Here is a 27,256-nt window from a genome sequence, read left to right as displayed (position 1 = left end):
GACCCACTTACTCCATGTAGCATCAGTTGCATGATGTGTACAGGGGACTCTCCCTTTGAACATCCAGGCCAGCACCGGCAGTCGGGGTGCCAGGAGGAGCTGTGCTTCAGTACCAACCACTTCCGAAGCAGCTCGAACCCCTTCATATGCTGCCGATATCTCTTTTTCAGTTGGAGTATAGTGGGCCTCGGATCCTCTGTATCCCCGACTCCAAAACCCTAAGGGTCGACCTCGAGTCTCCCCTGGTGCTTTCTGCCAGAGGCTCCAGGTAGGGCCGTTCTCCCCGGCTGCAGTGTAGAGCACATTTTTTACATCTTGCCCTGCCCCAACTGGCCCAAGGGCTACTGCATGATCTATCTCCTGTTTAATTTGTTCAAAGGCTTGTCCTTGCTCAGGGCCCCATTTGCAATCGTTCTTCTTCCGGGTCACTTCACAGAGAGGGCTTACGATCAGACTGTAATTTGGAATATGCATTCTCCAAAAACCCACAGCGCCCAAGAAAGCCTGTGTTTCCTTTTTGCTGGTTGGTGGAGACACGGCTGTTATTTTGTTGATCACATCCATTGGGATCTGATGACGTCCATCTTGCCATTTTATTTCTAAGAACTGGATCTCCTGTGCAGGTCCCTTGGCCTTACTTTGTTTTATGGCAAAGCCGGCCTCCAGAAGGATTTTGGACTATGTTCTTCCCTTTCTCAAAAACCTCTTCTGCTGTATTGCCGCATATGATGATGTCATCAATGTATTGCAGGTGTTCCGGAGCCCCACCCTGTTCCAGTGCAGTCTGGATCAGTCCATGGCAAATGGTGGGGCTGTGTTTCCACCCCTGGGGCAGTCGATTCCAGGTGTACTGGAGGCCCCTCCAAGTGAAAGCAAACTGTGGCCTGTACTCCGGTGCCAAAGGGATTGAGAAAAACGCATTAGCGATATCATTTGTGGCATACCACTTGGCTGCCTTTGACTCCAGTTCATATTGAAGTTCTAGCATGTCTGGCATGGCAGCACTCAGCGGCAGTGTGACTTTATTCAGGCCCTGATAGTGTACTGTTAGTCTCCACTCTCCATTAGACTTTTGCACTGGCCATATGGGACTGTGTGGGACTGTAACTAACAGTGCTTTCAAATCAAGGTTGAACAGAGTATCTAAAAGACATTTTCATGACCTTTATTCAGTAACAAATACCAGTAAAATACTACTAATAAAAACATGTCCTTGGTGACTTTTTTCCCTATTGTGATTCTGAGATATTAGAATTACTAAACTATGTTTTGATGATAAGCATAAATTATACTGTGTACAACTGAAGTATACTGTGCTATTTTTGCTCAAAAATCTAGAAATTCATGCAGTGCATGTCAAGCACTGAAGATAAATTAGCAAGTCTAAATCACCTTCTGATGGTATGTTTGTATTGGAAAGTTACAGGCTCATACTCTGCCGATTTGACATTGTAATATAAGAAGATGAGAACCTTTCCATCTGTTCAAAAATGAGCTGATGAAAATTAGGATCTTCATCTGCTTGCTTAAGCATATTAGAAAGGAACTTATAAGATTATATACAATTTTTCAATTAAAAGTCCTTGCAAGGCAAGTCTTGCAAGGCAGTTATTGCTCTGATGGCCTGGAGCCTGGTTCTGACAGGACCCTGATGTGTCCCTGTCTCATAGGACCAAAATTCAGGCATCCTCCAGCATATGATTAATGCACTTATGTGTTGTGATTTTCAATATTTAAAACTGGTTGATTCTGGTTAGTTGTTTTTTTAGGAAAAAAAACTTACAGGGTGTTTTTTTTAAGCTGCCTTGATTTACTGTTCCCATACAAGCAATGCCACAATTTTTCAACACTGGAAGAATTTCACATTCATATAGACGTATAATAATACTTATTAAAAGATGATTCCTATGTACTGAGCAGTGAGTGCTCAGTATATAAAAAATAATTTTAGTCAGCTCTGAATGCAATATTGCTTGTGTGTGTGTGGAGGAGGGATGCTTAAAAATTATTTTTAACTGTCTGCTGTAATCAGAATAATTCTGTTTATATGTGGAAGAAATTACACCTATTTCAATGGAGTGGTCATCTTCCTTCTCTCTAGCTATATCTGCTTTTTGTCAGTTACCAGACTGGGTCAATAATTTCTCAGATTGTGTCATAGAGTATTACTTGTGATAGAGAATTGCTGTAGTCAGTTCAGTGCAAAGTGAAAAGAAACAAAGACTGGAGCAATGGCTGGCTATAAATTAGCAAGTAATTATTGTGACATGGAAAGCTATACTGTGATTTTTTGTCATTGCAGTGTTTATATAATGTCTCCCGTGTTTATCTTTGTCCTAAATCACTGTTTCTGAAACTCTTTTGCAAATTCAGATTCTCTTTTGGAAATCCTTTGAAGGCTCTGAAGTCCCAGTAATAACTGTTTGCCTTTAATTGCCAGCGTGAAATAGGCAGTTAATATTGCCCAAGAAGTAAAACACTTTGTAACCTTTCCAGCAACCATTCTGTAATTAGAGACACAAATTTATCACAAAATATCAGTTGTTTTTGTCAATACTTTGCATATAAATGTGTATACTAGTGAAGATTTTTGATATACAAACACAGGTTTTGCTTAACTTCTGTCACGCTTTGTGCAGTTATCACTTTTAAGCACTTAATATTTAAGGGAGCTTAGGGGAACCACATCTGGTGATAGTGCATTCCTTTTTTCTTAAAGTAACTTCAGACTGATGGGTTGAGGAGAATAGCCGATAGCTGCATTTTGTTCAGTCTTGCGTCCCTAATAATAGATACAATACTGACATTTCTCTCTCTTGTCTCATTGTCTGTCTGTCTGTTTCTCTAGGAGGAGATTTCCTGTCCTTTTTAAGAAAAAAGAAGGATGAGCTCAAAACCAAACAGTTAGTGAAATGTTCATTAGATGCTGCTTCTGGTATGGCATATCTTGAATCTAAAAACTGTATACACAGGTAAGGAAGATGATATTTATTTTCAGTATTGTAATTTTGATCACTTGAACTGTTAGCAGGTTAAATGTATAGTGGTGTTTAATAATGGCAATTAATTTTAGTGTCAATGAATCATGGCAATCTATGCATCTTAAGTCCTCCCTGAAATTTTAAGATACTTGTATAGCCAAAACAGAAGTTCAGGTATGTTTGCAGTGTGTTTCAGGGAAATACACTGATATTGCAGATGATCAAGGGAGAGAAGCTGGAGTTCTGTATATTAAAACATTATTAATTGTCTTGACTGTTTTCTCTGCAATACTGAAGATGATCAGGCCTTATGCTTTTGGGGTACCTTATTTCCTTTTTGTTTCTTCTCCAGCTTGACTCTGTTATGGAACTGCTTAACTGAGTGTGTATCAAAGGGAATGTAAATTGTTCTTTCAAAAAAAAAAAAATTAAAAATTCTCTCAAAATATCACAGTTTATAAACCTGCTACTATCAATCTGAAATATGAGACAGAAACATGATGATAATTCCCTTTCCAGAGGAAATTATAAAATAACATTTTCATTTATGATACTGATGATTTCTGGTTTGCTTTTCTGAATATTTGTAGCTAAACTCTGGGCCACTTAGCTTACAAAATCAGCCCATTTCATACTTAGCACAGTTCTAATGAGAACTGAACAGCATTTCTCTTAGGTTTTTATCAAAAATTAATTGTTCTACATGCTGCCAGACAAGAAGTAGATTTATCTTTAAACATATTCTTCCAACAAGAATAAGTTTAAAACCTATTTATAAAATATTATAGTATTATTGTAAGTATCATTTATATGTTTTTACTAGGTTTTTTGTGTTTGACTTGATTTAAGGATACCTAAATAAAATAGTTATCTTATGCTGTTTATAAATTATTCTGAAGAAGAAATTAATTGAAACACTTCTGTCAGATCATAATATATAAGTAAGACTGAAGCAAAAAACCCATACTTCCTATGTAAAACTGTAGAATATTCCTTATGGGAAATCCCAGAAAAGTATTTTAAACAACATGGGGAAAGGTATAATTAAAGTCCCAGCATTCTGTCATGGTAGAATGCATTTTAGCCTGACTCTATTTGTTAAGAAAATAATGGCATACAAATCAAAGCAATTAATAGCATTAGTGATTTTCACTATCCTCATAAATGTTGTAGTATTTACTCATTTCTTTAACTGTTGTATCAACGTTTGATGAGAAGGGCCTATTTAGATCTCGTGTTCTTAGAAAATAAAATCAAGGGGAAAAGAAATAACTAAATAACTAAACAACTAAACAACTACACTATATTGGAAGTGTATTGTGTAATGTCTTAATTATGATTACTGAAAAAGATTACTGTATCTATTCATTAAATGGTAATGTGACACCTGCAAAATATAAACAATTTTAGAAAGAATTATTTTTTGAGAAGTGCTGTTTCCCCTCCCCTTTAAACTCTGTAAAAAGCATTTTGTTGCTCGTCTGCCTTAATTAGTACTGTTCTAGTTACTATATGGCCTCAACATACCTGTGAGAGAGACACTGACAGTTAGCATTGAATAGGAACAGATATTTTTCTGCTATTTAGAGTAAACTTTAAAGACTCATTTACATTACTACTCATTACATCAAGTGCTGTCTTTCAAATAACTTTATTATATCCATGATGGCTTGTGGATGAACTGTATAGTGATTGAGCTAAAACTTATGATAATGGTTAATATCCCTTTTTAATTGCTAGTTTCCCCTAACTTCTGTCTTCATAATTTTTTTTGTTGTTGTTTGTTTGTTTTTAAGGTATATTTGAAAAGATAATAATTTGTGATTCAAAGAATACATTTCAGAGAGGACATGTATGTAGCAATGTCTTACCGTATGCGGGTTTCATTATGATAAGTTTAGAAATCTGAATGCAAATATGTCATGTGGGTCTAAAGCCAGGAAATAGAACTGCAATCTAATTTTCTGTTTTCTTAGTACCATAGATTTTGCCAGTGCACAGAGCCTGGGTTACACATACTGTGGTACACATGGGGGAAAAAGGTCTTTCAGTTCTGTTTACCTTTTAACTTTCAGAATCACAAAAATTGTTTATTATTATCACAGATTATCACAGAAGTTTATCATATCTGCCACTTTCCATAAAGGCAGAATCAAAATTTTTAATAAACATGCCCTGAAGAAAGTTGCAGTTTCAAAACTGTTTCAAGTAGTCAAATAATATCTTCAGGAACACTGCTTACTTTTATGAAACACACAGGATAATAAATCAAAATATGCATTTCCAGTATTATTTTAACTTTTTATTTTTATTAACTTTCTTATTTTGGGGTTCTTTAAGATTTTTCAGACTTCTATGGTTGGGCATAGTGTATGCTTATATTTATGAGCTAATGGTTCTAAATTTGATAGGAAAATATAATGAAAAAATTTGAATCAGGATGACAACCAACCAAGTTTAATGATTTTTTAGTAGTAATACTACAGGCACTACATAATTATTGGGGCTTTTTTGAGTTACTAACACCGGTTAATTGGCAAATGCTCACTCTAGGAAAGTAGCTCATGAAATTTTAAAACATGTTTTACCAAAGACTAAATTGCATTTTATTAGGATTAGCATACATAAAAAATTTCTAGGTATGTTTTCTGTTTGAAATGTTGAGGAGCTTGAACATTTGCCCAGGATTTCTGGGCACCCTGGGGAATGGTTGGAGATCCTGTTGTCTAGAAAACTTGGATATGTCTGCCACAGAAGCACAGAATGTTTATTACTTGCTGGGTACTTTGAACCTACTGCACACTACCAGGTGCAGCACTCCGGTGCTATGCTGCAAATATGTTAAAGAAGAGAGTGACAGGCTACCAGGGAAAAGTCAAACTCTCTAGTGCTTTGTAAGAAAGCTCTCAGGTGTACAGGACTCAACCCCGTTAGAGTTTCAGCCCCTCCTTACTTGAGCAATGAAGGTGCAACTGTGTGACTGTATGGTCTGTACAAGGAATATGGGAACCCTTGTTCCCTCCTTTATGGATCAGGTAAAACAAGGATGCAATCTAGTCATGGATAAATTTAATGCTGAGACCGTGTAGATTAGAATAGAACAACTTGATTTATAGTAGGAAGAAGATTTAGCATTATGAAAAAAAAAACAAAACCAGTTTAAAAGAACAAGAAACACTTGTTTGTCAGAAAATTCATCAACTAAAAGTATTTTTTTTAGAGAAAACAAAAAAGGTAAGAAAATTAAATAGAGACAAAATAGACTAAGCAGCAGTTTTTCGGGTTTTTTTTTTAATTAGAAGTCAAAAGGCTTTGATTACTATTTTGACCAAGAAAAAAGGATCTTAAATAATACTTAATTAGAAATGGTTTCTGTTGTGTAGGTTGCAATGAAAAAGAAATTGTTTTGCTAGTATGCTATGCAGTACTCCTATTTGTTGTTTTAAAGATTTATTTGGAACCCTTGTGTAGGTTTTTTTTTTGTTGGGGTTTTCTGGGTTTTTTTTAGACATTAGGTGACTTATTTGTAGTAGCATGTGCATTTGATTTGCTGTTAATGTGAAACTAAAGACTGCTCAGCAGCTTATTAAAATTACTTAATGCCACTTTTTAGTTATAGTGCACTGGCTATACTTAGTTTTTATATTTTGAAGTTATATTTAAATTTGAACTGGCTTTTTTAAATTGCCAATTCAGTCATGCTTTTGCTTAGTCTTTCAGCATCTGAGGCAGTGCAACAACTAATTTACCTCTGTTTTCTATTTTTATATGTGCTATGGTGTTTTAGTAGGTGCAGATATAAATTTTAAATTTCTCAGGTTGGAATGCTTGCACATGAATGATTCTTTGATCTGCATTTTCATCTCATCTAGATTCCAGAAATCACTAGTTTTTTGCTCTCTCTTTGTACTGATTAAAGAGCAATATCTCTTTGGTCAGTTCAGGTCAGCTGTCCCTGCTGTGTCCCCTCCCAACTTCTTGACCACCCCAGCCTACTCCCTGAGGGGGCAGAGTAAGAAAGAGAGAAGGCCTTGACACTGTGCAAGCACTGTTCAGAAATAGCTAAAACATTGGTGTGTTATCAATATTGTTTTTAGCCACAAATCTAAAACACAGCAACATACAAGCTGTTATGAAGAAAATTAACTCCATCCCAGCCACACCCAGTACAATCTCCACCCCTTATTCCATACCATTTGCATCATGTTCAGGTCCTACAGTATTCAATACATTCTCATCAACCACCACCACGCCCTTCCCTGTCCTTTGACATATGCACAGATATCATACCCCTAGTCTATAGGGCCATCAGTTCATTTAGTCCATGACTTGGGCTCCATCTGTTGTGATGGTCATTCAGGAGAGGAAAGATGGTGTGTTGTGTTGGATTGTTGGGAGCTGAAACCAGCTCAGGTTGCATCACTGCTGCACTTGCTCGGTTCCTTTCAAGGTTCATCCTCCATTGGTTCGGAAGGCTCCTGCTGTAGTACTTCTGACATACAACTATGGCATCATACAACTATGGCATTGTACAACTCAAGTCATGGGTTATTTTCACGAATGGATCCTTTTTGCCCACTATTTTTCCTCACACTGCATGTTGGGACAGTCGAGATGATAGCTGAGACGTAGGCCCATAGGGCTGGTGAGGAAGAGAGATTCTCTTTGAATTGCTGGAGCTGGCAGGCCAGTCTATCCACATTTGGTGCCTCAATCTGTCCAATCTATTATTGCTAGGGTGCTGGCATATGACAGTGGTACATTCCATACACCTTCTGCCACATGGACCGCATGCACTGGACATCATCCAGATCTTTGGAGGCCTGGTTGTTGTCCAGGTTGCTGTAGATCGCCTCCACCACTGCTAATTCCCTCAGATACTGGACACCTTCCTCTGCGATAGAGTACTTGCTTTTGTAGTTTACAAGATCTTCCTTGAGGGAATACCTTGCCTTCATGCTTGACAGGAGCCGCCTCCAGAGGCTGTGGATTGTTGCCCCTCTTCCGATTCCTTTGTCGATTCCCGAGTGCCTAGTGAGGGATCCCAGCTTCCAGGCTTCATTACTCTCTAATTCCTGACCCCAATAACCCAGCATGGGAGCAACCGGGTGATAATTTTCTGGCCTGGATGATGGCTGTAATCTTTCCATATATCTCGCAGATCACTCAGGGATAGAGACCGGGTGGTTTCTGACTCAATTATGATTTCTGTCTCTTCCCTCTCTTGTTCTTGCGGCTGTTTTGCTGCAGAACAGGCTGCCTTTTCTGATTCTTCCTCCTGCTCCCTCTCAGGAGGAGCTTCTTCCTCCTTTATTAACCAAGTTGACTTGCACTTCCATTGTTTCTTTTTGAATATAGGAGCAACTGTTATAGTTGATGGTTGGGTCTCTGGCTTAGCCACAGATTCTGTTTGTAAGGCCTCAGATCCAGAGACCCTCTCGCCCAAACAGACACAGGCTCGATAGGCGTAGGCCTGGCCCCAGCACAGTGCAAGAAGTTGTATCTCTATGGTATAGGCAAGGCATCCTTTCTTCAAGTGTTCTGCCACTTCAACAGGATTCCATGCCTGTTGGGGCATGAAGTCCCACACCATTGGAGGTGAAAACTGGTCTAGGCACCTGCTCAAATTCTCCCACGCACCTTGCCACCCATGATCAGACTACCTCAGGGCACATCCCCATGTGGCATTCCCAACTAGTTGGTTAACCTTAGGAAAAGCCGAAATCAGATTCACGACACACACCAATACAAGCATTCTGGGATGTTCAAGAAATTGAAGACCATTGTAACAAGGCAGGAAACATCTACCCCTGAGAAGAAGGGGGAGGTGCTTTTATCATAGCTCTCCCAGGCAAAGCAAAATAAAGTGATAAACTGCATAGCAAACAGCAAAAGCCAAAAGCAGCCATTAACAAGCCCTGGATTTTGATGCACAGCAAGAGTGGGAGCACACCACAGAGCAGGTGAGGGAACAAATAAACCAACGTCATGAACAAACAAGTCAACACTGCAAACAGCAACAGCAAGTAACAGATAAACAGGTCTAAAAACTATAAATTCAGTCTAGTGCACTCTGATCAAATTTGTCTTTAACCTCTAAAGCCCTGCCAGCAGCTAAGTCCCCGCCCAGTCACTCAGTCACTCCCTCACAGCAGGATGGGGGAGAGAATCAGAAGGGCAAAAGCAAGAAAAACTTATGGGTTGAGATAAAGACAGCTTAATAAGTGAAGGAAAAAAAGAAAAAAGCAAGTGATGCAAAGGCAGTCATTCATCACCTCCCACCAGCAGACCGATGCCCAATCTCCAAGCAACAGCTACCTTGAAAAACTTCCCCCCCCCAGCTTTTATTGCTGAACATGACGTTATATATTATGGAATATCTCTTTGGTCAGTTTGGGTCAGCTGTCCCAGTTGTGTCCCCTCCCAATCTCTTGCTCACCCCAGCCTACTCCCTGAGGGGGCAGAGTGAGAAAGAGAGAAGGCCTTGACACTGTGCAAGCACTGTTCAGAAATAGCCAAACTCTGGTCTGTTATCAACACTGTTTTAGCCACAAATCTAAAACACAGCAACTTACAGGCTATTATGAAGAAACTTAGCTCTATCCCAACCAGACCTAGTACAACAAGATTAGCATAGATGTGATGGTTCAATAAGCGTTTATGACTGATCTTCTTTTCCAGTATGTGATTGCATATGTTGAATGCATTTGTCCATAATTTATTTTTAGTTTCCAAACCAACGCTGTGGCAATACAGGAAAAAAGATGCAGGTATGTGGTTCAGAGAATTTGAATATATTTGTTGTTTGTTTTATTTTCCCCTCTCTTAATGAAAATAATTCAAATTATTATTGGATAAAATATTTTAATATTGATAGAAGCAGTTACCTTTTGTTTTTTCTCTGTTTTTATCATTTGATAGTCAGTAAAACCTCTTAAAATCAAAGGGACAGGTTTTGAAAATATTATTTCTGTATGAAAATTTTGTTTCAGCTGTATCTACAATTAAAACATATATGATTCTAATTGAAACTAGCAGAAATATTTTCCTTTTTTCTGTTGTCGTAGTTTAACCCCAGCCAGCAACTAAGCACCACACAGCTGCTCACTCACTCCCCCCTCCCGGTGGGATGGGGAGGAGATGGAAGGGTGAAAGTGAGAAAACTCGTGGGTTGAGATAAGAACAGTTAATTAACTGAAGTAAAATAAAATAGAATAGTAGTAATAGCAGTATAAATAATAATAATAATAATAATAATAATAATAATAATAATAATAATAATAATAATAATAATGATATACAATAATAATATACAAAGCAAGTGATACACTATACAATTGCTCACCAGCTGCCGAACAATGCCCAGCACGTCCCCAAGCAGCGATCACTGCCCCCCAGCCAACTCCCCCAGTTTATATACTGAGCATGATGTCATACAGTATCATAGAATCATAGAATGTCCTGAGTTAGAAGGGACCCACAAGAATCATCTAGGCCAACTCCTGTCCCTGCATAGGACAACCCCAAAATTCACACCATATGTCTGAGGGCGTTGTCCAAATGCTTCTTGAATGTTGTCAGGCTTGGCGCCGTGACTACCTCCCGGTGGAGCCTGTTCCAGTGCTCCACCACCCTCTGGGTGAAGAACCTTTTCCTAATGTCCAGCCTAAACCTCCCCTGGCATATCTTCCTGCCGTTCCCTCGGGTCCTATCATTGGTCGCCAGGGAGAAGAGATCAGCGCCTGCCCCTCCTCTTCCCCTTGTGAGGAAGCTGTAGACCGCGATGAGAACAGACCAAGTGACTTCAGCCACTCCGCATACGGCTTCCCCTCTAAACCCTTCACCATCTTTGTGGCTCTCTGGACACTCTCTAGTAGCTTCGTATCCTTTTTGTACTGTAGCGCCCAAAACTGCACACAGTACTCAAGATGAGGCTGCACCAGTGCAGAGTAGAGCGGGACAATCACCTTCCTTGACCGGCTAGCAATACAGTGCTTGATGCACCCCCGGACACGGTTGGCCCTCTTGGCCTCCAGGGCACACTGTTGGCTCATGTTCAAGTATGGAATACTTATGGAATACGGTATGGAATAGCCCTTTGGCCAGTCTGGGTCGGCTGTCCTGGCTGTGCCCTCTCCCAGGTTCTTGTGAACCAGGCCGAGCATGGGAAGCTGAAAAGTCCTTGACTAGTGTAAGCGCTACTGAGCAACAACTAAAACATCAGCGTGTTATCAACATTATTCTCATCCTAAATCCAAAACACAGCACTATACCAGCTACTAGGAAGAAAATTAACTCTATTCCAGCTGAAACCAGGACATCTGTTAATTACTTTGAGCACTGATAGTGTTTTGTACACAGTTTCACTGCTTTACTTGAGAAATAAATTGATTTTTCCCTTGTTGAAGTAGTTTACAAACAAATTAAGAATCAGCTTATTTTTTAAAATAATGTAAAAAAAATTCAACATGAATTAATAGGAGTATGCTATAATAGAAGTTTAAATCTTAAAAGTAAAAAATTAATAAACATTCCCAGTGCCAAGCATAAAGTTGGTATCATATTCAAATCACTTATTTTCCTTATACACACCATGCATGTAAGAAGATGGGTACAAACAGCAATCAAGGTATATTCCTTACTCAAGCTTTCCTTTCAGTCACTAGAGTTAATGTTCTGGAAGTCTGTCATATCTTGAATTAAAAAAGACATTCAATAGTGAGATGATTGAGTTCTGTGGTCCAGTACTTCCATATATTTATTCAAATTACTACTGCTTCTTTTTTTGTATTCTGTGGTGAGATGATCAGGCTCTTTGGTCCAGTTCTTCCATGTTATTATCTGAAGGGAATGAGACACGGACTCCACATATGAGTTCAGGTGAAAGACAAGCGAAGACCCTTTATTTTTACAATCTATCCCTTTTATAATATGATCTAGCGTTCACGAGCAAGCAAAACCCATTTCATTGGCTACTGTCTTGCATCCACACGTCTCTTCCGCGCTGCTTATTGGTTCTTCAAGTTGGTGCACGCGACTTTTCTCTTTCAGAAACTTATCTAATCACATCCTTATTTTGCTGCCTCTAAGTTTCACAAACCTGTTTGTAACAAGCCTCAAGGGCACAGCTGCATCCCTTCAAACCTGTTTGTAACAAGCCTCAAGGGCACAGCTGCATCTCGTCAAAGTCAAACACAGCCTCATTTATTCCCACAATTTCCCCTTTTTGTTTTTCTACCACAAAAGCTTGTTTAATCATATTCTATAGCATTTTCTGTACCCAAGACACTAGTCAAGAAACTATCATTATTATAGCGCAAAATATTAGTAAGAAGAAAAGACCCATTTTGATTAGAGACATTATCCACCCGCCAATTCCCCAACTTGTTAGTAAGTGATTCAGCCAATCAAATCCATCACTGACTTGTAATTTGCTAACTTCAAATCTTTGATTGCTTTATGGATTAATTCGGGGTTATCTGATAAGTCATTCCCCATCAGTCTTCTCGGAGTTCAGTGTCTTCTGCTGTTCGTTCTTGTTATCCGATGCAAGAGCCGGTCTTACACACCTTGCAGGTACCCACTTAGGTCCTACATCTGTTGAGACACAAGCATACCCTCTGCCCCAGGTTAGTAGATCAAAAGGACCTTCCCAATTACCTGTTTGTAGCGATTTTGTAAAAACTCGGGCCTTCTGTGGTGTGGCTGTTAAATCTTTTGATTGAAGAGACAGAAAATGAGAGATAATAACAGGAATGTTATTTTCAGACATATTCAGGTAGTTTAACACATACACGGCTTTACTTAGTCTGTCTGCTGGAGTGGCTCCTGGCATTCCCCCTTTTTGTTTTTGCAGGTTCGTTTGTTTGTTGCAAGATTTTTCCAGCCCAGATATTTACAAGGCTCAGTTTTTTGCTCCTTTTCAGGGGCTATTTCAAATCCATATCTGTTTAGAGCTCGTCGTATCTCTTTTTCTTAGTTGTGGGCAATCTCTTTTAAAATGTCCAGTTTTTCCACAGGAGAAACATGATTGCTGTACTTTCATTGTGGTGGCAAAAGCTGTAGCTAATGTTTCCATATGATGGGACATTGACCCCACCTTTTGGGTAGCTTCTATCATGTCCATTAAGGAGGGATTTTTTAGAGGCAAAAGCACTTTTTTACAGTCCGTATTCGCGTTTTCAAAGGCTAATTTTAAGAGTAAGACCTCTCTTGCTTCTGCATTTTCGACTTGTTTTTCCAAAGCCTCTTTAAGACGATCTAAGAATGAGATATATCCCTCTCCTGTCCCTTGCTTTATTAATGTAAATGATTTTGTCGCTCTTCTGGCATCCGGCACTCTTAGTAATGCCTGTAAAGCAAGGTCTCTGCCTTGTGCTAATCTCTCTGGTCGTAACCGTGCCTGTAACATTGGGTGATTTAGCAGCGGATCCCCCATAAGTTGTGGGAGTCCTGCCCCTTGTAAAGGGTCGCCTTGTTGTCGCTGCATACTGATAATTGTGGCGTTTTGGCAGGCGGTACGCCAGGTGCTTTCAAAGATCACCTTTTGCGTTGGGGTCAATATAAGATTAGTAAGTGTGCATATATCAAATGGTACTATTTCATTTGTAAATATTCCCCGTAGCAGGGATTGTGTAAAAGGAGAACCCAGTCCATGCGTGGCAACTGTTTGTCGTAGATCTTTTAAAACATTATAGCCAAAAGGTTCATGCTCATCGGGGACATTTCCATTGCTGCATATGATGGGACACGCTACCGCCGAACAAAAAGCTGTATCTCCCGCTTGCAATGCTTGGTGTCTAATCTTTTGCCACCTCATAGCAGCGGCTGACGCCCCCCATTCCTCGGGCGGCAATTGATTATGGGTTTGTGGAGTATCGGCGTTAGAAGCAGTAGAGAAAGGCGGTAAGAGTGCCGACGTAGCAGGGGCCGGGGGCGGGCGGGCGGGCGGGGAAGTGGAGGGGTACTGATTGCAGGGATCGGAAGGTCTAGCAGAGGTGTTGAAAGCATAGGAGCAGGTGAGGGAGAAAACGGCGCATTTAAACTGTACACAGTGACGGTTTTCCTTAATTCCTTAATCAGATCCCATTGAAAGGGGATCCATTCGTTTGGTCTATTATCTTGTACCCGCACTGGAAACGCGAACCCCGCGGTTTCTCCATCTTTCAACGCTTCCCTACGGAGCTGCTCCCACCGATCCCGGGGGTCGAAGGCTCGCTCAGGCTGTGGTACAGCCTGCAGCGCGGGCAGCTGCATTGGCACACGGGGGACAGGACGGAGTGGGTTTCATTGGAATGGAACTTGGGGGAGGCGGTCTGAGTCCTGTTCCCTTGTTTGTTTCACCCAAGTTCTCATTCTTTTCTTTTTCCCCCGTCTATAAGAGCTTCCTTGTCTTGGGGCTTGCTTTCACTCAGTTCATCATTCCCTATCTGCGCCGCTTGAGCGACTGCGTTTTGTACCTTTTTTCTTTTTTTTCTTTTTTTCTTTTTTTTTCTCTTTTTCTTTTTCTTTTTTTTTTCAGCTTGCCATGAGCGCAAGGTCTCTGTCACTAATCGCCAGGTGGTCATGACTTCGGTGGCAGTGGTGTCCCCTCTGGACACCGCCTCCCAAATCGTCTCCCCTGCCTGTTCCCAAGTTTTCACATCAAATACTGCAGAGACTGTAGAGGGAGCCCCTTGCTTTTGCAAGAACTTCAGTAATAATTTTATTTTATATGCGTCATACTTCACTCCTCGTTTTGCTAATAGCTGCATTAAAAGTTTAACTATAGCTTCTTCTTCAGCTGATATGTGAGCTCCCATGATTACTGCCCAGCTGCTCACCTGTTTCTTAAGGTGATGTCCTGGGATTAAAGCCGTCAGCTTGAGTCATTCAGCTGGGTTCCCTCCGGACGCTACTTGCAGCGCTGCCTCCTCCGGATCATGTCGGGGTCACCATTTGAAGGGAATGAGACACGGACTCCGCATATGAGTTCAGGCGAAGACAAGCGAAGACCCTTTATTTTTACAATCTATCCCTTTTATAATATGATCTAGTGTTCACGAGCAAGCAAAACTTATTTCATTGGTTACTGTCTTGTGTCCACGCGTCTCTTCCGCGTTACTTATTGGTTCTTCAAGCTGGTGCATGCGACTTTTCTCTTTCAGAAACTTATCTAATCACATCCTTATTTTGCTGCCTCTAAGTTTCACAAACTTGTTTGTAACAAGCCTCAAGGGCACAGCTTGCATCCCTTCAAACCTGTTTGTAACAAGCCTCAAGGGCACAGCTGCATCTCGCCAAAGTCAAACACAATCTCATTTATTCCCACAATTATCCATATCACTACTTCTTCTTTTTTACTTACTCTGAATATTTTATTTTTCCCTGGGTTAGTGGTTCAGTTACTACATGAAGAATGTGTTCCTGTTCAGTTTATTGGTAGGGATCTAACTCTTGGGAAATAGGCGGCGATGGTTTGAACTCCAAAGTTGAGCAGGTCTCCTTCCTAAGGAAATGGAGGACCTTCGCTGCTTGATTTCTGTACCTAAATCTTGTAGAGGATAGGAGCTAAATACATGTCTGTGCCTAGTGCCTCATTTTGGCTGGCTCCAAGCAATTCAGTTCTCAGTAGAATGGCTGGTTTAGTTCTGTTCTGAAGTACCTTATTGTCCTCTAGCACAACATGTTTCTTTGAATACTACATTTCCTCCTGGGGCAGAAAGTGCTTAAAAGTTGATATTGCAATACCCAAGATCTTCATTGTAGTTTCTGTGATTTTCTGTGCTGGTGATGACTATGAAGAAAGACTACATTTCCATGGAATGAGTTTGCCTTTCTATTAACTACATAAACTCATTAAAGTTTATTGTGCAAGCTGTAATTTCTTAAAAGATGATATCGACTCCCATAATGCATAAAATTTCCTGAGGGAATATTAAGGACTTTATAAAAGAAAGCAGTAGTGGAAGAAATATTAAATTTATGATTAATTTTATGTATTTTTTTTCTTTGGAGAACTATTATACAAACTTAAGTTGTAGATTCTCAGAAAATTTATTAGTCTTTTCTGTCTGTATACTTCTGTGTACAGTTATTGTCATTATTAATTAGCTTTTTACAATTCTTTCAGCAATGCATGTAAAAAAATTAAATGATCATGCAAAGTTCCTTTTCTATAACTTTTTTCATACCTAGAAAACATTTAATCATTTATTACTGAATCAAAACATTCTATACTGTTGGTGGTTAACAATAATAGTTGATCATGCTTCAGCCAATAATTCTTTCAGAGAATTATTGTCAGTGGTATGGTTGAAACACCACATAAATGTAATAAATAAGGATTAAATTTTAATTATTCATAAGATGATGTCTCTGTTTTCTATAAAACAATGTTTCAAAGCATAATGTTTTTTACAATCTGAACATTAAAAAAAAATTCCTTTCTGTTTAAAGTCAAAACTGCAAATGTGAACTTTGATGAAAGAACTGTTACTTTCTGTTGGCCACTTAATATAGGTATGTTGTTTAAAAAAAAAACAAACCCAAATTTATTCACTCTCATATCTACAAAATAATTTTAGTCAAATTTTTAATTTGATTGCCACATTTCAGTACCATGTACTGAGCTTTCATTTCTTACTATGCATATCCTTTATGAAAACTTCTATATCATCTTTACCTAATAACTTTTTTTTCACTAAAACAGGATTTCCTCTGACTTTATTAGATTCCAAAGATACCATGCAGTTATAACATTGCAGTTTTTACATAGGTTGTTGATTATTTTCAATTTGGTCTATTAATCATAACAACTATTAATGGAAGAACTATTACAAAGACATTACATTTATGTGGAGAAATGATACAGACTTGCAGCAAGTATACAGGAAGGCCAGAGAAGCCCTCCTTCTCCTAGCCCTATTATGGGTGGCTGAGGATCTCTGTGATAACTCTTTAAAAAAAAAATTTGGAAAGCAGCTCTTGGGACTCCTAGTTCATAGAATCATAGAATCATTAAGGTTGGAAAGGAATCCTTAAGATCATCAAGTCCAACCGTTAACCTATCCACCACTAAAGTCCATGTCCTCAAGCACCACGTCAATCATTCTTTTCAATACCTCCAGGGATGGAGACTCAACCACTTCCCTGAGCAGCCTGTTCCAGTGCCTGACTACCCTTTCGGTGAAGAAGTGTTTCCTAATATACAAACTAAACTTCCCCTGGCACAGCTTGAGGTCATTTCCTCTCATCCTTTCCCTTGTTACTTGGGAGAAGAGACCAACCCCCACCTCACTACAACCTCCTTTCAGGTAGTTGTAGAGAGCAATAAGGTCTCCCCTCAGCCTCCTCTTCTCCAGGCTAAACAACCCCAGCTCCCTCAGCTGCTCCTCATAAGACTTGTTCTCCAGACCCTTCACCAGCTTCATTCCCCTTCTTTGGACACACTCCAGCACCTCAATGTCCTTCTTGGAGTGAGGGGCCCAAAAGTGAACACAGTACTCGAGGTGCGGCCTCGCCAGTGCCCAGTACAGGGGCGCTATCACCTTCCTGGTCCTGCTGGCCACACTATTCCTGATACAAGCCAGGATGCCATTGGCCCTCTTGGCCACCTGAGCCCACTGCTGGCTCATGTTCAGGCGGCTGTCAACCAACACCCCCAGGTCCTTTTCCGCCAGGCAGCTCTCCAGCCACTCCTCCCCCAGCCTGTAGCGTTGCATGGGGTGGTTGTGCCCCAAGTGCAGGACCTGGCACTGAGCCTTGTTGAATCTCATACAGTTGGCCCCGGCCCAACGATCCAGCCTGTCCAGGTCCCTCTGTAGGGCCTTCCTACCCTCCAGCAGATCGACACTTCCACCCAACTTGGTGTCATCTGCAAACTGACTGAGGGTGCACTCAATCCCCTCATCCAGATCATCAATGAAGATATTGAACAGGACCGGCCCCAACACTGAGCCCTGGGGAACACCACTCGTGACCAGCCACCAACTGGATTTGACTCCATTCACCACCACTCTCTGGGCTCGGCCGTCCAGCCAGTTTTTAACCCAGCGCAGAGTGCACCCATCCAAGCCATGAGCAGCCAGCTTCTCCAGGAGAATGCTGTGGGAGACAGTGTCAAAGGCCTTACTAAAGTCCAGGTAGACAACATCCACAGCCTTCCCCTCATCCACCAAGCAGGTCACCTTGTGATAGAGGGATACTCGGTTAGTGAAGCAGGACCTCCCTTTCATACACCCATGCTGGCTGAGCCCGATCCCCCGGTTGTCCCGCACGTGCTGCGTGATGGCACTCAAGACGATCTGCTCCATGACCGAGGTCAGGCAACAGGCCTGTAGTTCCCGGGATCCTCCTTCTGACCCTTCTTGTAGATGGGTGTCACATTTGCTAACCTCCAGTCATCTGGGTCCCCCCTTGTTGACCAGGACTGCTGATAAATGATGGAAAGTGGCTTGGCCAGCTCCTCTGCCAGCTCCCTCAGTATCTTCAGGTGGATACCATCTGGCCCCATAGACTTGTGAGCATCTAGGTGGAGGAGCCGGTCGCTAACTGTTACCTCTTCGATAATTGGGGCTTCATTCTGCTTCCCATCTCCATCTCCCAGCTCAGGGGCCTGAATACCCTGAGGATAACCACTCTGACTATTAAAGACTGAGGCAAAGAAGGCATTAAGTACCTCAGCCTTCTCATCCTTGGTGGCAATGTTTCCCTCCGCATCCAATAAAGGATGGAGATTCTCCTTGGCCCTCCTTTTGTTGCTGATATATTTGTAAAAACTTTTTTTGTTATCTTTAACTGTGGTGGCCAGTTTAAGTTCCAGCTGGGCCTTTGCCTTTCGAATCTTCTCCCTGCATAACCTCACAACATCCTTGTAGTCCTCCTGAGTCGCCTGCCCCTTCTTCCAAAGGTGGTAAACTCTCCTTTTTTTCCTGAGTTCCAGCCAAAGCTCTCTGTTCAGCCAGGCCGGTCTTCTCCCCCGCCTGCTCACCTTTCGGCACAACAATTTGTTGTTGCTAAGCAAAACAAGGAAGTGTTGACTGTTGCCAAAACAATGGTTCTGCTCCCCTCTCCACACCACTTAGCACTCTGCTTCTAGTGCAACCAAGGAACACTGCACCTGTCTAAAGGTGCAGTGTGTGCTGATGCTCTGCTAATGCTGTACCAAGGCATTTGGAGTCTTCAACCTGTTTCTGTGCTCCAAGGGAGCAATGCTATTGAGGTAGTCTTTCTGAACAAGAACCTTAATTCATCAGTGGCTATTAAAACTACATTATGGACCTTAACATTTATTTTAAGCAGAGTTGGACAATGTGAATATGTCAGTGCTTTGCAATGCTCCAGAAAATTATTTTTAGTAGTATTCACACTATTATGTGCACTTTGAAGTATGTTAATTCCAACCCTGTAATAATTAACATGGTGCTCTTTGACTATTGTCATCTAGGAAGAGAGAGAGGCAGATGAACACTGTTCCATTTCATTCTGTTTGCCATATAGCAGTAGACTGGAGTATCATAGACGAAGTTTCAGGTTTTAAAAATAGATGCACTTAGAATATCTTACTGGAAATTATTGCTTTTAAACAGGTGATTTGAAATGATGCTGTTGATAAACTTTTGCTGTACTGCTCAGGGATCAGCTCAGCAAGCTAACCTTTCATTTGGTTTCTCTTCCCTTTATGAGCTCTCCTTATATTTACTGTGTCTTTCATTTATGTAAATAACATTGAAAAAGTTGTTCTTCTGTTAATACGGTTCCAGTTGGCTTACTTCCTCAACATTTAAACTACTGAGTTGTATAATTCCTCGTCATTCATTAATCATTTTAATCTTCTAAATTTTTCTTGCTCAACCTATTTCCTTTACAAATAACATGAAGAGACAATTAAACATGCACTATCTGAAGTATTTAAACTTTTGGCAGCACAATGCTGCATTGTAATCTGTGTCTAAACAAAAGCATGCATGCTAAGTTAGTATCTTATTTTAAAGTTCATGTACTATGTAGTGACGTGAATTTCTAAAACAGTTTATGTCTGATATGCATCTAAAATTCAGGAAAACATTCTAAATATTTTCACATTTTAGCATTAAAGTTTACTTTTATAATTTTTTATATATAGTCTAACTAGCTTAAATGTAGGAAGATAATCATTGGCTGAAACTATTTTTTTGCAGTCTGCCTACTTTCTGTATAAGTCAGTCTGTACTGCTCACACAACCTTCCATCCTTTTTCAGGGGCTCCTCTCATGGGAGCCTGTTTCTACAGAAAATTCCATCATTGCTTGTAGGACCATAAAGTTGGTCTCTCCATGCTTTAGAGGAAAAAAATTTTCAACAAGTGCTTTCTAGGTAGAGAGAGGCTGAAGACCTATTTTTAATTTAAGAAATTTGAATGCCTTTATTAAAAGTTTAAGTTGGTATCTCTGTTAGAGATTATTCAGTTGCAGTGGTTCATGCTCTGCAACCTGCAAAACACCTCTTCTACAAATTTATCTGGTCTTCACAACAAAAGTGTCTATTTCACAGCTCAATACTACCTTTATCAGGGTTGCCCTTTAGTCTCTTAATGTCATTGAGGGCCTTTATAAAGATATTGTAATTTATCTGGATTCTTTAAATCTGAAAGTGAATATTCAGAAACTTCACCCGATGCCTACTGCTGCATATGAAGTTAATAGGTTGGATCCCGGTAATCCTTTCTCAGTATAGTCCTCATGACTAACTGTGGTGGGTTAACCTTGGCTGGCTGCTAAGTGCCCACCAAGTTGCTCTCTCACTCCCCCTCCTCAGCAGGACGGGGGGGGAAAATAAGATGAAAAAGCTTGTGGGTCAAGATAAGGACAGGGAGATTGTTTAGCCATTATTGGCACAGGCAAAACAGACTTGAGCTGGAGAAGATTAATTTAATTTATTGCCAGTTAAAAATAGAGTAGGATAGTGAGAAACAAAAGCAAAACTAAAACACCTTCCCCCCACCCCTCCCTTCTTCCTAAGCTCAACTTCACTCCTGACTCTTCTACCTCCTCCCATCCTGAGGGGGATGGGGAATGGGGGTTGTGGTCAGTTCATCACACATTGTCTCTGCCACTCCTTCCTCTTTTCCCCTACTCCAACATGGGTCCCTCCCACGAGCTGCAGTTCTTCATGAACTGCTCCAGCATGGGTTCTTTCCATGGAGTGCAGTCCCTCAGGATAAGACTGCTCCTGCGTGGGTCCCCCATAGGCCACATTTCCTGCCAGAAAACCTGCTCCTGCGTGGGCTCCTCCACAGGCTGCAGTGTGGATATCTGCTCTGACATGGTCCTCCACGGGCTGCAGAGGGGCAATCTGCCTCACCATGGTCTTCCCTATGGGCTGCAGGGGAATCTCTGCTCTGGTGACTGGAGCTCCTCCTCCCCCTCCTTCTTCACTGACCTTGGTGTCTGCAGGATTGTTCCTCTCATTTTTTTCTCACTCCTCTCTCTCACAGCTGCTGTGCAGGGGGTTTTAACACTTTTAAAAATATATTATCACAGAGGTGCCACTAGTGTCGCTGATTGGCTCAGCTTTGGTCATCAGCAGGTCCATTTTGGAACCAGCTGGAACTGGCTGTGTCTGACATGGGGCCAGTCCCTGGTCTCTTCTCACAGAAGCCACCCTTGCAGCGCGCACACACACACACACACCCCCGCTACTAAAACCTTGCCAGGTAAACCCATTGCACTAACAAAGCTCATTATGCATACAAAATAGTTTTGGTCTTAAGTTTAAAAAACAAAAAAAAGAATCTGTCCCTTTTGCAGCATCTGGCTGCATGTATCTACATGAGAGGGATTCAGACTTTTTTCTTGGTCTAATGACTGAAAGTCTGCTACACAATGCTTATGTAGGTTTCTGCCCCATATCCCTGCACTGGTGGCTAATTCTGTATTGTATTTGCATAAGAATGTCCTTTCATTTTCATAACCCTGTCCAGAATGGCAATCTCCGATACTGCTCTTGTGGCTCAAAGATCTGAGTCACCTAGTAACACGTTCAAGTTAACAGTGTCACAGAGCTCAGAGTTCTGACAGCTCAGAGGTGCTGGGCAAGCTTGTCACGTCTTCCTTCTGTTCATCTTGAGACAGCATATTCAGATAATCACAGAAGGCATTATCCATATTTTTTTCATCAAAAGGCAGGGAAGTTCAAGATGAAGTTTTAATCTAAATCTTTCAAAATTGTGTCTTCCCAGACACAAATCTTTTTTCCTCAAAGATGAACAGAAGTGCCTGAAATTCTGCTGTAACAGAGGCTATATCTCTTTGATCAATATCAAATGCATTCTTGATGCCATGGTCAGAAGCACTGATGCACACTTCCCTCCCCCATCCCTTCATTGATAAGGCAGGACCAAGGATCAAGGCAATCTAGTTTGCCCCACTTGGTTTTCTTTTTGGGACCTTCAGAGTGTCTAATTTCAGCTTATTCCTAACAGTTGAATACTCATCATACTATGAATACTCATCATACTATGAATACTCATCACCTAGCTACTTGATATCTGTGGAATTGCCACTTGAAGCTCCAGTCATGCTTCCATTGAGAATTATATTTTTCCTAAGGCTTGTAGGAGTCATTTTGTCTTGGAAAGATCTTCCTTCAGTCTTTATCAGGTAGGGAATATGTGAATTTTCCTTTAGGTACTGTGTTGTAGAGTATAACTGGGAAACACTTGCAGTCTGACTGTACTTACAGACAAGGACTCAAAGGAGAGAAATTATTTCTTTACTTCTGACTGCTCTGTTGGGTTGTATGTGCAGTCACAACTCTAATTCCACTCTTCTTCTTCAGTCCTCCCTAATCTTGGGAGTCTTTGGTTGAGAGAAATTTAGATGAAGAAGAATACTTTGTTCCTTCTATTACTGCATGAATTGCACATTAGAGTGCAATGAGGCTCACCACTGATACGGATATTGCTAAGTTTAAAAAACAATTCCGTACAGAGCGTGAAGGTACAGCTGTATTTTTGCACTAATAGTGCTAATTCATGATTTCCTAACTTTTAAGTGTTCAACTTTGCAACTTGTCTGTATGAATAATATTCCCAAGTTTGAAATGTGGCCGTTCACTGAAGTATTATATTGCAATATTGGCTACAGTCCTGAAGTTTGTCCAAAGTTTGAAATCTGAAAAACATTACCATCTGATAGCTCGTATGGGGCATATAATACAATGAAAAAGCTAGTTTAGCTTGCATTCTCAGTTTCTCTGTAGATGTTTACCTCACAAAAAAACACCATTACATGAGCCTTTAATTAGCACCCTGGTAAACAAATCAGAAGTAGTACTGAGAATTACAGAGCATGGCACAGAAACAGTATTACATTGGAGGCACACTAAAAATTTGGAGTCTGGGTTTGCTCTGCCTTATGTTGCAATAAGAAGCAGGTAGGAGGAGAGTATAGTTGCAGTGCTTCTTATCTTAATTGTAATATCTTTTTATTTTCTAAATCTTTTGTTAACAATGAAACACAATATCTTCTAATGCTTTTCAAAAATGAAATTCATATAAATAGGTTGTTGACAATTAGATTTGGGATTTTTTACGGAGCTCACATATATTAGAGGTATAAAGTTGACTAATTCTTTTACTGTTTTATCTTAACTTAAAAAACAAAGTGAGGTAATTACAGAGATCAGACTAAGAATGGACAGCTGGAGATAAATATTTTCAAGGGTTTTTTTCTGCAACTTACAATCATCTCCACTACCACATTAGTAAATGTGGTTTGATCCTAGAGTAATCCATTTACAGTTAAAGTTGAATCAGTTCTGAATTGGTAGTTCTGGTTGTCTGAAATGTTATTTTAGCAACACAATTGTTTTTTTTCTTTAATGTGCTTGTGAAATTCTGATCTGAAAGTATTAAGGAGAAAAAAATAGGAAATGTAAGTATCCAAACCCATTAAATTCAATATTGCAAATGTTGTATACTCTAAACTCAGTAAAATAAATCAGAGAGATTATTGAATTCTAAATATATTATAATGTAAGCAGATGTGACCTGTGATGAAGAGCTGCTTCTGAACACAAAGTGAACTTCCTTCAAATGTATTGCAAGTTTCCCTATAGTTATTAATAACCTCCAAATTTTGACATGGCTGAATAAGAAAAGATTTAAAAAGGGAGAGAGAAGAATACAGTTTTCCAATGAAGACTATGTGTATTCGTTGCTTGGGTTGGTACTGCTTCCCCTTGTGTGCTTTGTTTGAAATTCATCCCATTTGCTTAAAAGCAAATTAGTTATGTCCCACATATCAGATTTAGCTTTGCCACAGCTGCAGAAATAGTTCGGAAGGCTTCTGATTTGAGTAGCAGATGCATGGGTTTGGATGATCAGAGTATGATGTAAGGAATATCTGAATATATTTATGTTTGAATTATGTTCAGTGCTGCAGTCCTGTTACCAGAGATGTCAGTGATTGCAGAGTGTAGGAAATATATATGTGGTGGGTTGGCCCTGGCTGGATGACAGGTGCCCACCAAAGCTGCTCTATCACTCTCCCTCCTCAGCTGGACAGGGGAGAGAAAAATATAACAAAAAGCTCGTGGGTCGAGATAAAGACAGGGAGAGATCATTCACCAATTACCATCACAGGCAAAACAGACTCAACTTGAGGAAATTAGCTTAATTTATTATTGATCAAATCGGAGTAAGGTAATGAGAAAATAAAAACTAAATCTTAAAACACCTTTCCCCCCCACCCCTCCCTTCTTCCTGGGCTTAACTTTACTCCTGAATTCTCTAACTCCTCCCACCGAGCAGCACAGGGGGGATGAGGAATGGGGGTTGCAGTCAGTTCATCACACATTGTTTCTTCCACTCCTTCCTCCTCAGGGGGAGGACTCCTCACATTCTTCCCCTGCTCCAGTGTGGGGTCCCTTCCACAGGAGACAGTCCTCCACAAACTTCTCCAATGTGGGTCCTTCCCATGGGCTGCAGTTCTTCACGAACTGCTCCAGTATGGGTCCTTTCCACAGGGTGCAGTCCTTCAGGAACAGACTGCTCCAGCGTGGGTCCCCCATGGGGTCACAAGTCCTGCCAGTAAACCTGCTCCAGCGCGGGCTCCTCTCTCCACGGGTCCACAGGTCCTGCCAGAAGCCTGCTCCACCGCGGGCTCTCCACAGGATCACAGCCTCCTTTAGGCATCCACCTGCTCCAGTGTGGGTCCTCCATGGGCTGCAGGGGGACAGCCTGCTTCACCATGATCTTCACCATGGGCTGCAGGGGAATCTCTGCTCTGGTGCCTGGAGCACCTCCTCCCCCTCCTTCTTCACTGACCTTGGTGTCTGCAGGGTTGTTCCTCTCACATATTCTCACTCCTCTCTCCGGCTGCTGTTGCACAGAACTTTTTTCCCCCTTCTTAAATATGTTATCATAGAGGCATTACCACCATCACTGATTGGCTCGGCCTTGGCCAGCAGCAGGCCTGTCTTGGAGCCGTCTGGCATTGGCTCTATTGGACATAGGGGAAGCTTCTAGCAGCTTCTCGCAGAAACCACCCCTGCAGCCCCCCTGCTACCAAAACCTTGCCGTGCAAACCCAAAACAATATATTTTAGTTGCGGCTTTTTGGCGTTATGTAAATAAACAATATATTATATATGATTATATTAAAATAATGTTTGTCACATTAGTGGTTGAACTTGAAGTTCTGTTGTCTTTTTTAGAATGCCACATTTCTTTCTTCACCTGCTGTTTGTAAACAAACCTTTCTTCAACCTGAGTTTGTAACAAATAGGACAGATTTTATTTGCTATTGGGAATTTCAGTAATAACAATCTTTGCCATTTGCTACTCTTCTCAGTAAATATTAAGTTATCGAGACATTTATTAATAAAACTGCAAAGCAAAGTTGTGGTTTAACTATGATCATTCTGTGGCTAACATTAGTAATGACGAGTTCCCAGAGGCCAGTTTAGTATAGGACATTAGTTTCTGCTGTCTCTCAGTTTAGAATAGCAAACTGAAGTTTCTACATATAAAATAAACAATAAGAAATAAAGTTTTTCTTTTTGTGATTATAAATACAATTATAATGTTTCATCTTATTTAATTGAAATTTCATTTATTTTTCATCCTATATCTAGTGAATACACTGTCTATATATTAGCTGAATGGCATTGGGGTAATACAGATTGATCAGCCAAAGATAGTCCCTTATATTAATGTTTTAAAGTGTCTGTTAAATTAAAGGTTTTAACAAGGTTCATATTTTCATTTTACAATAATGTTTCCCTATTGTTGATTGTGTTTGAATGTCATCCTGTATATGTTCCCCATAAAAATGGGTAAAACATTCAAATTATTTCTGACCTCTGAGATTTCTGTGTGTCACTTTTCCTCTGAAAACATAATACATTGTTTGCAATGTGGGAAGTGGAAATGACACTCACAAAAATTATACTGAATGGAAGTTATTATATTACCCCTTATCTGGGAACATCATTTTGCCTCTTTTTTGAACTGGTCTGAATTGAAATAAATTACCTTCTAGAGGTAGTATCTGTAGCTGAAAATAAGTAAATTTTTACACTACCAAGAAAAACTCTTATTTTCTTGAAAGATCATGGTACTAACTCAGGTTCTGATCTTTTGGGGGTCCTTTCACAGCTTGGTTTTTCCATTCTGTTTGTTCATGGGCAAACTACCAGATCAAAGTTTACCCAGTGTAACTCATTATGATTAATGTTTCATTTTTTTTCTTAAAGATAACTCTCATTAATCAAAATGAAAAATAATAAAATTGAATTAATAGCACTAGTATTAGCATAGTATCCAAGTTCATTTGTAAATTAAATATTTTGCAGTAAATATGAACTCATTTTAAAGTACTTGTACTAATTGAATAGACAGCCTTCATCATTCAAGGATCTCAATACCTGAATGATAACATGACTGAGAATCACTGACATAAGCTCTATAATCAGAATATTCAGGGGAGAAGGAGTTATAGGAGTATTTTTTTCAGATGGCAGATGATGATAACTCTCCAGGTATTTGCCCATTTTTTGTGTGGGAAGAAGCTAGGCTGAGCATCAAGCTGGGTTCCTGGGCAGACTGAGTGGAAAGATGATTCATTGCTGCCTTTGATGGGATCAAGAAGGAAGGACATGAGAAATCCTTGCTATTCTGCATGTGTTGTATACAGATATAGCAAACCATACTAACCTATAAGCAGTTTGATACCTCACATTCAGCTTGCTGATTCACCCAAATGAAATCACTGGCCAAGTGCTATTCTGTTCAGTGGGAGACAGAGGGTCCTG

General features: G+C 40.3%; 1 protein-coding gene across 7 annotated transcripts in view; it reads left to right on the top strand.

Annotated features, from left to right (window-relative positions):
• Positions 1–27,256, top strand: part of LOC148054119 (tyrosine-protein kinase Fer-like) — a 239,643-nt gene that overhangs the window by 174,875 nt on the left and 37,512 nt on the right. For 5 of the 7 annotated variants that reach the window (XR_015707719.1, XR_015707718.1, XM_087770965.1 and 2 more), the window contains 2 exons: positions 2,849–2,972; positions 9,710–9,751. Coding sequence is in view for 5 of the 7 variants with exons in the window: in XM_087770965.1 (XP_087627091.1) it covers positions 2,849–2,972; positions 9,710–9,751 (166 nt within the window). In the remaining 2 variants the exon portion in view is untranslated. The remainder of the gene's footprint in view (positions 1–2,848; positions 2,973–9,709; positions 9,752–27,256) is intronic. The other 2 variants (XM_087770962.1, XM_087770964.1) reach the window with 1 other exon arrangement.

This window comes from Nipponia nippon, unplaced genomic scaffold, assembly GCF_047370975.1.
Source record: "Nipponia nippon isolate SJK-2023a ecotype South Korea unplaced genomic scaffold, ASM4737097v1 scaffold_34, whole genome shotgun sequence".
In the NCBI taxonomy this organism is placed as follows: domain Eukaryota; kingdom Metazoa; phylum Chordata; class Aves; order Pelecaniformes; family Threskiornithidae; genus Nipponia; species Nipponia nippon.
This window is presented reverse-complemented; position numbering and strand designations above follow the sequence as displayed.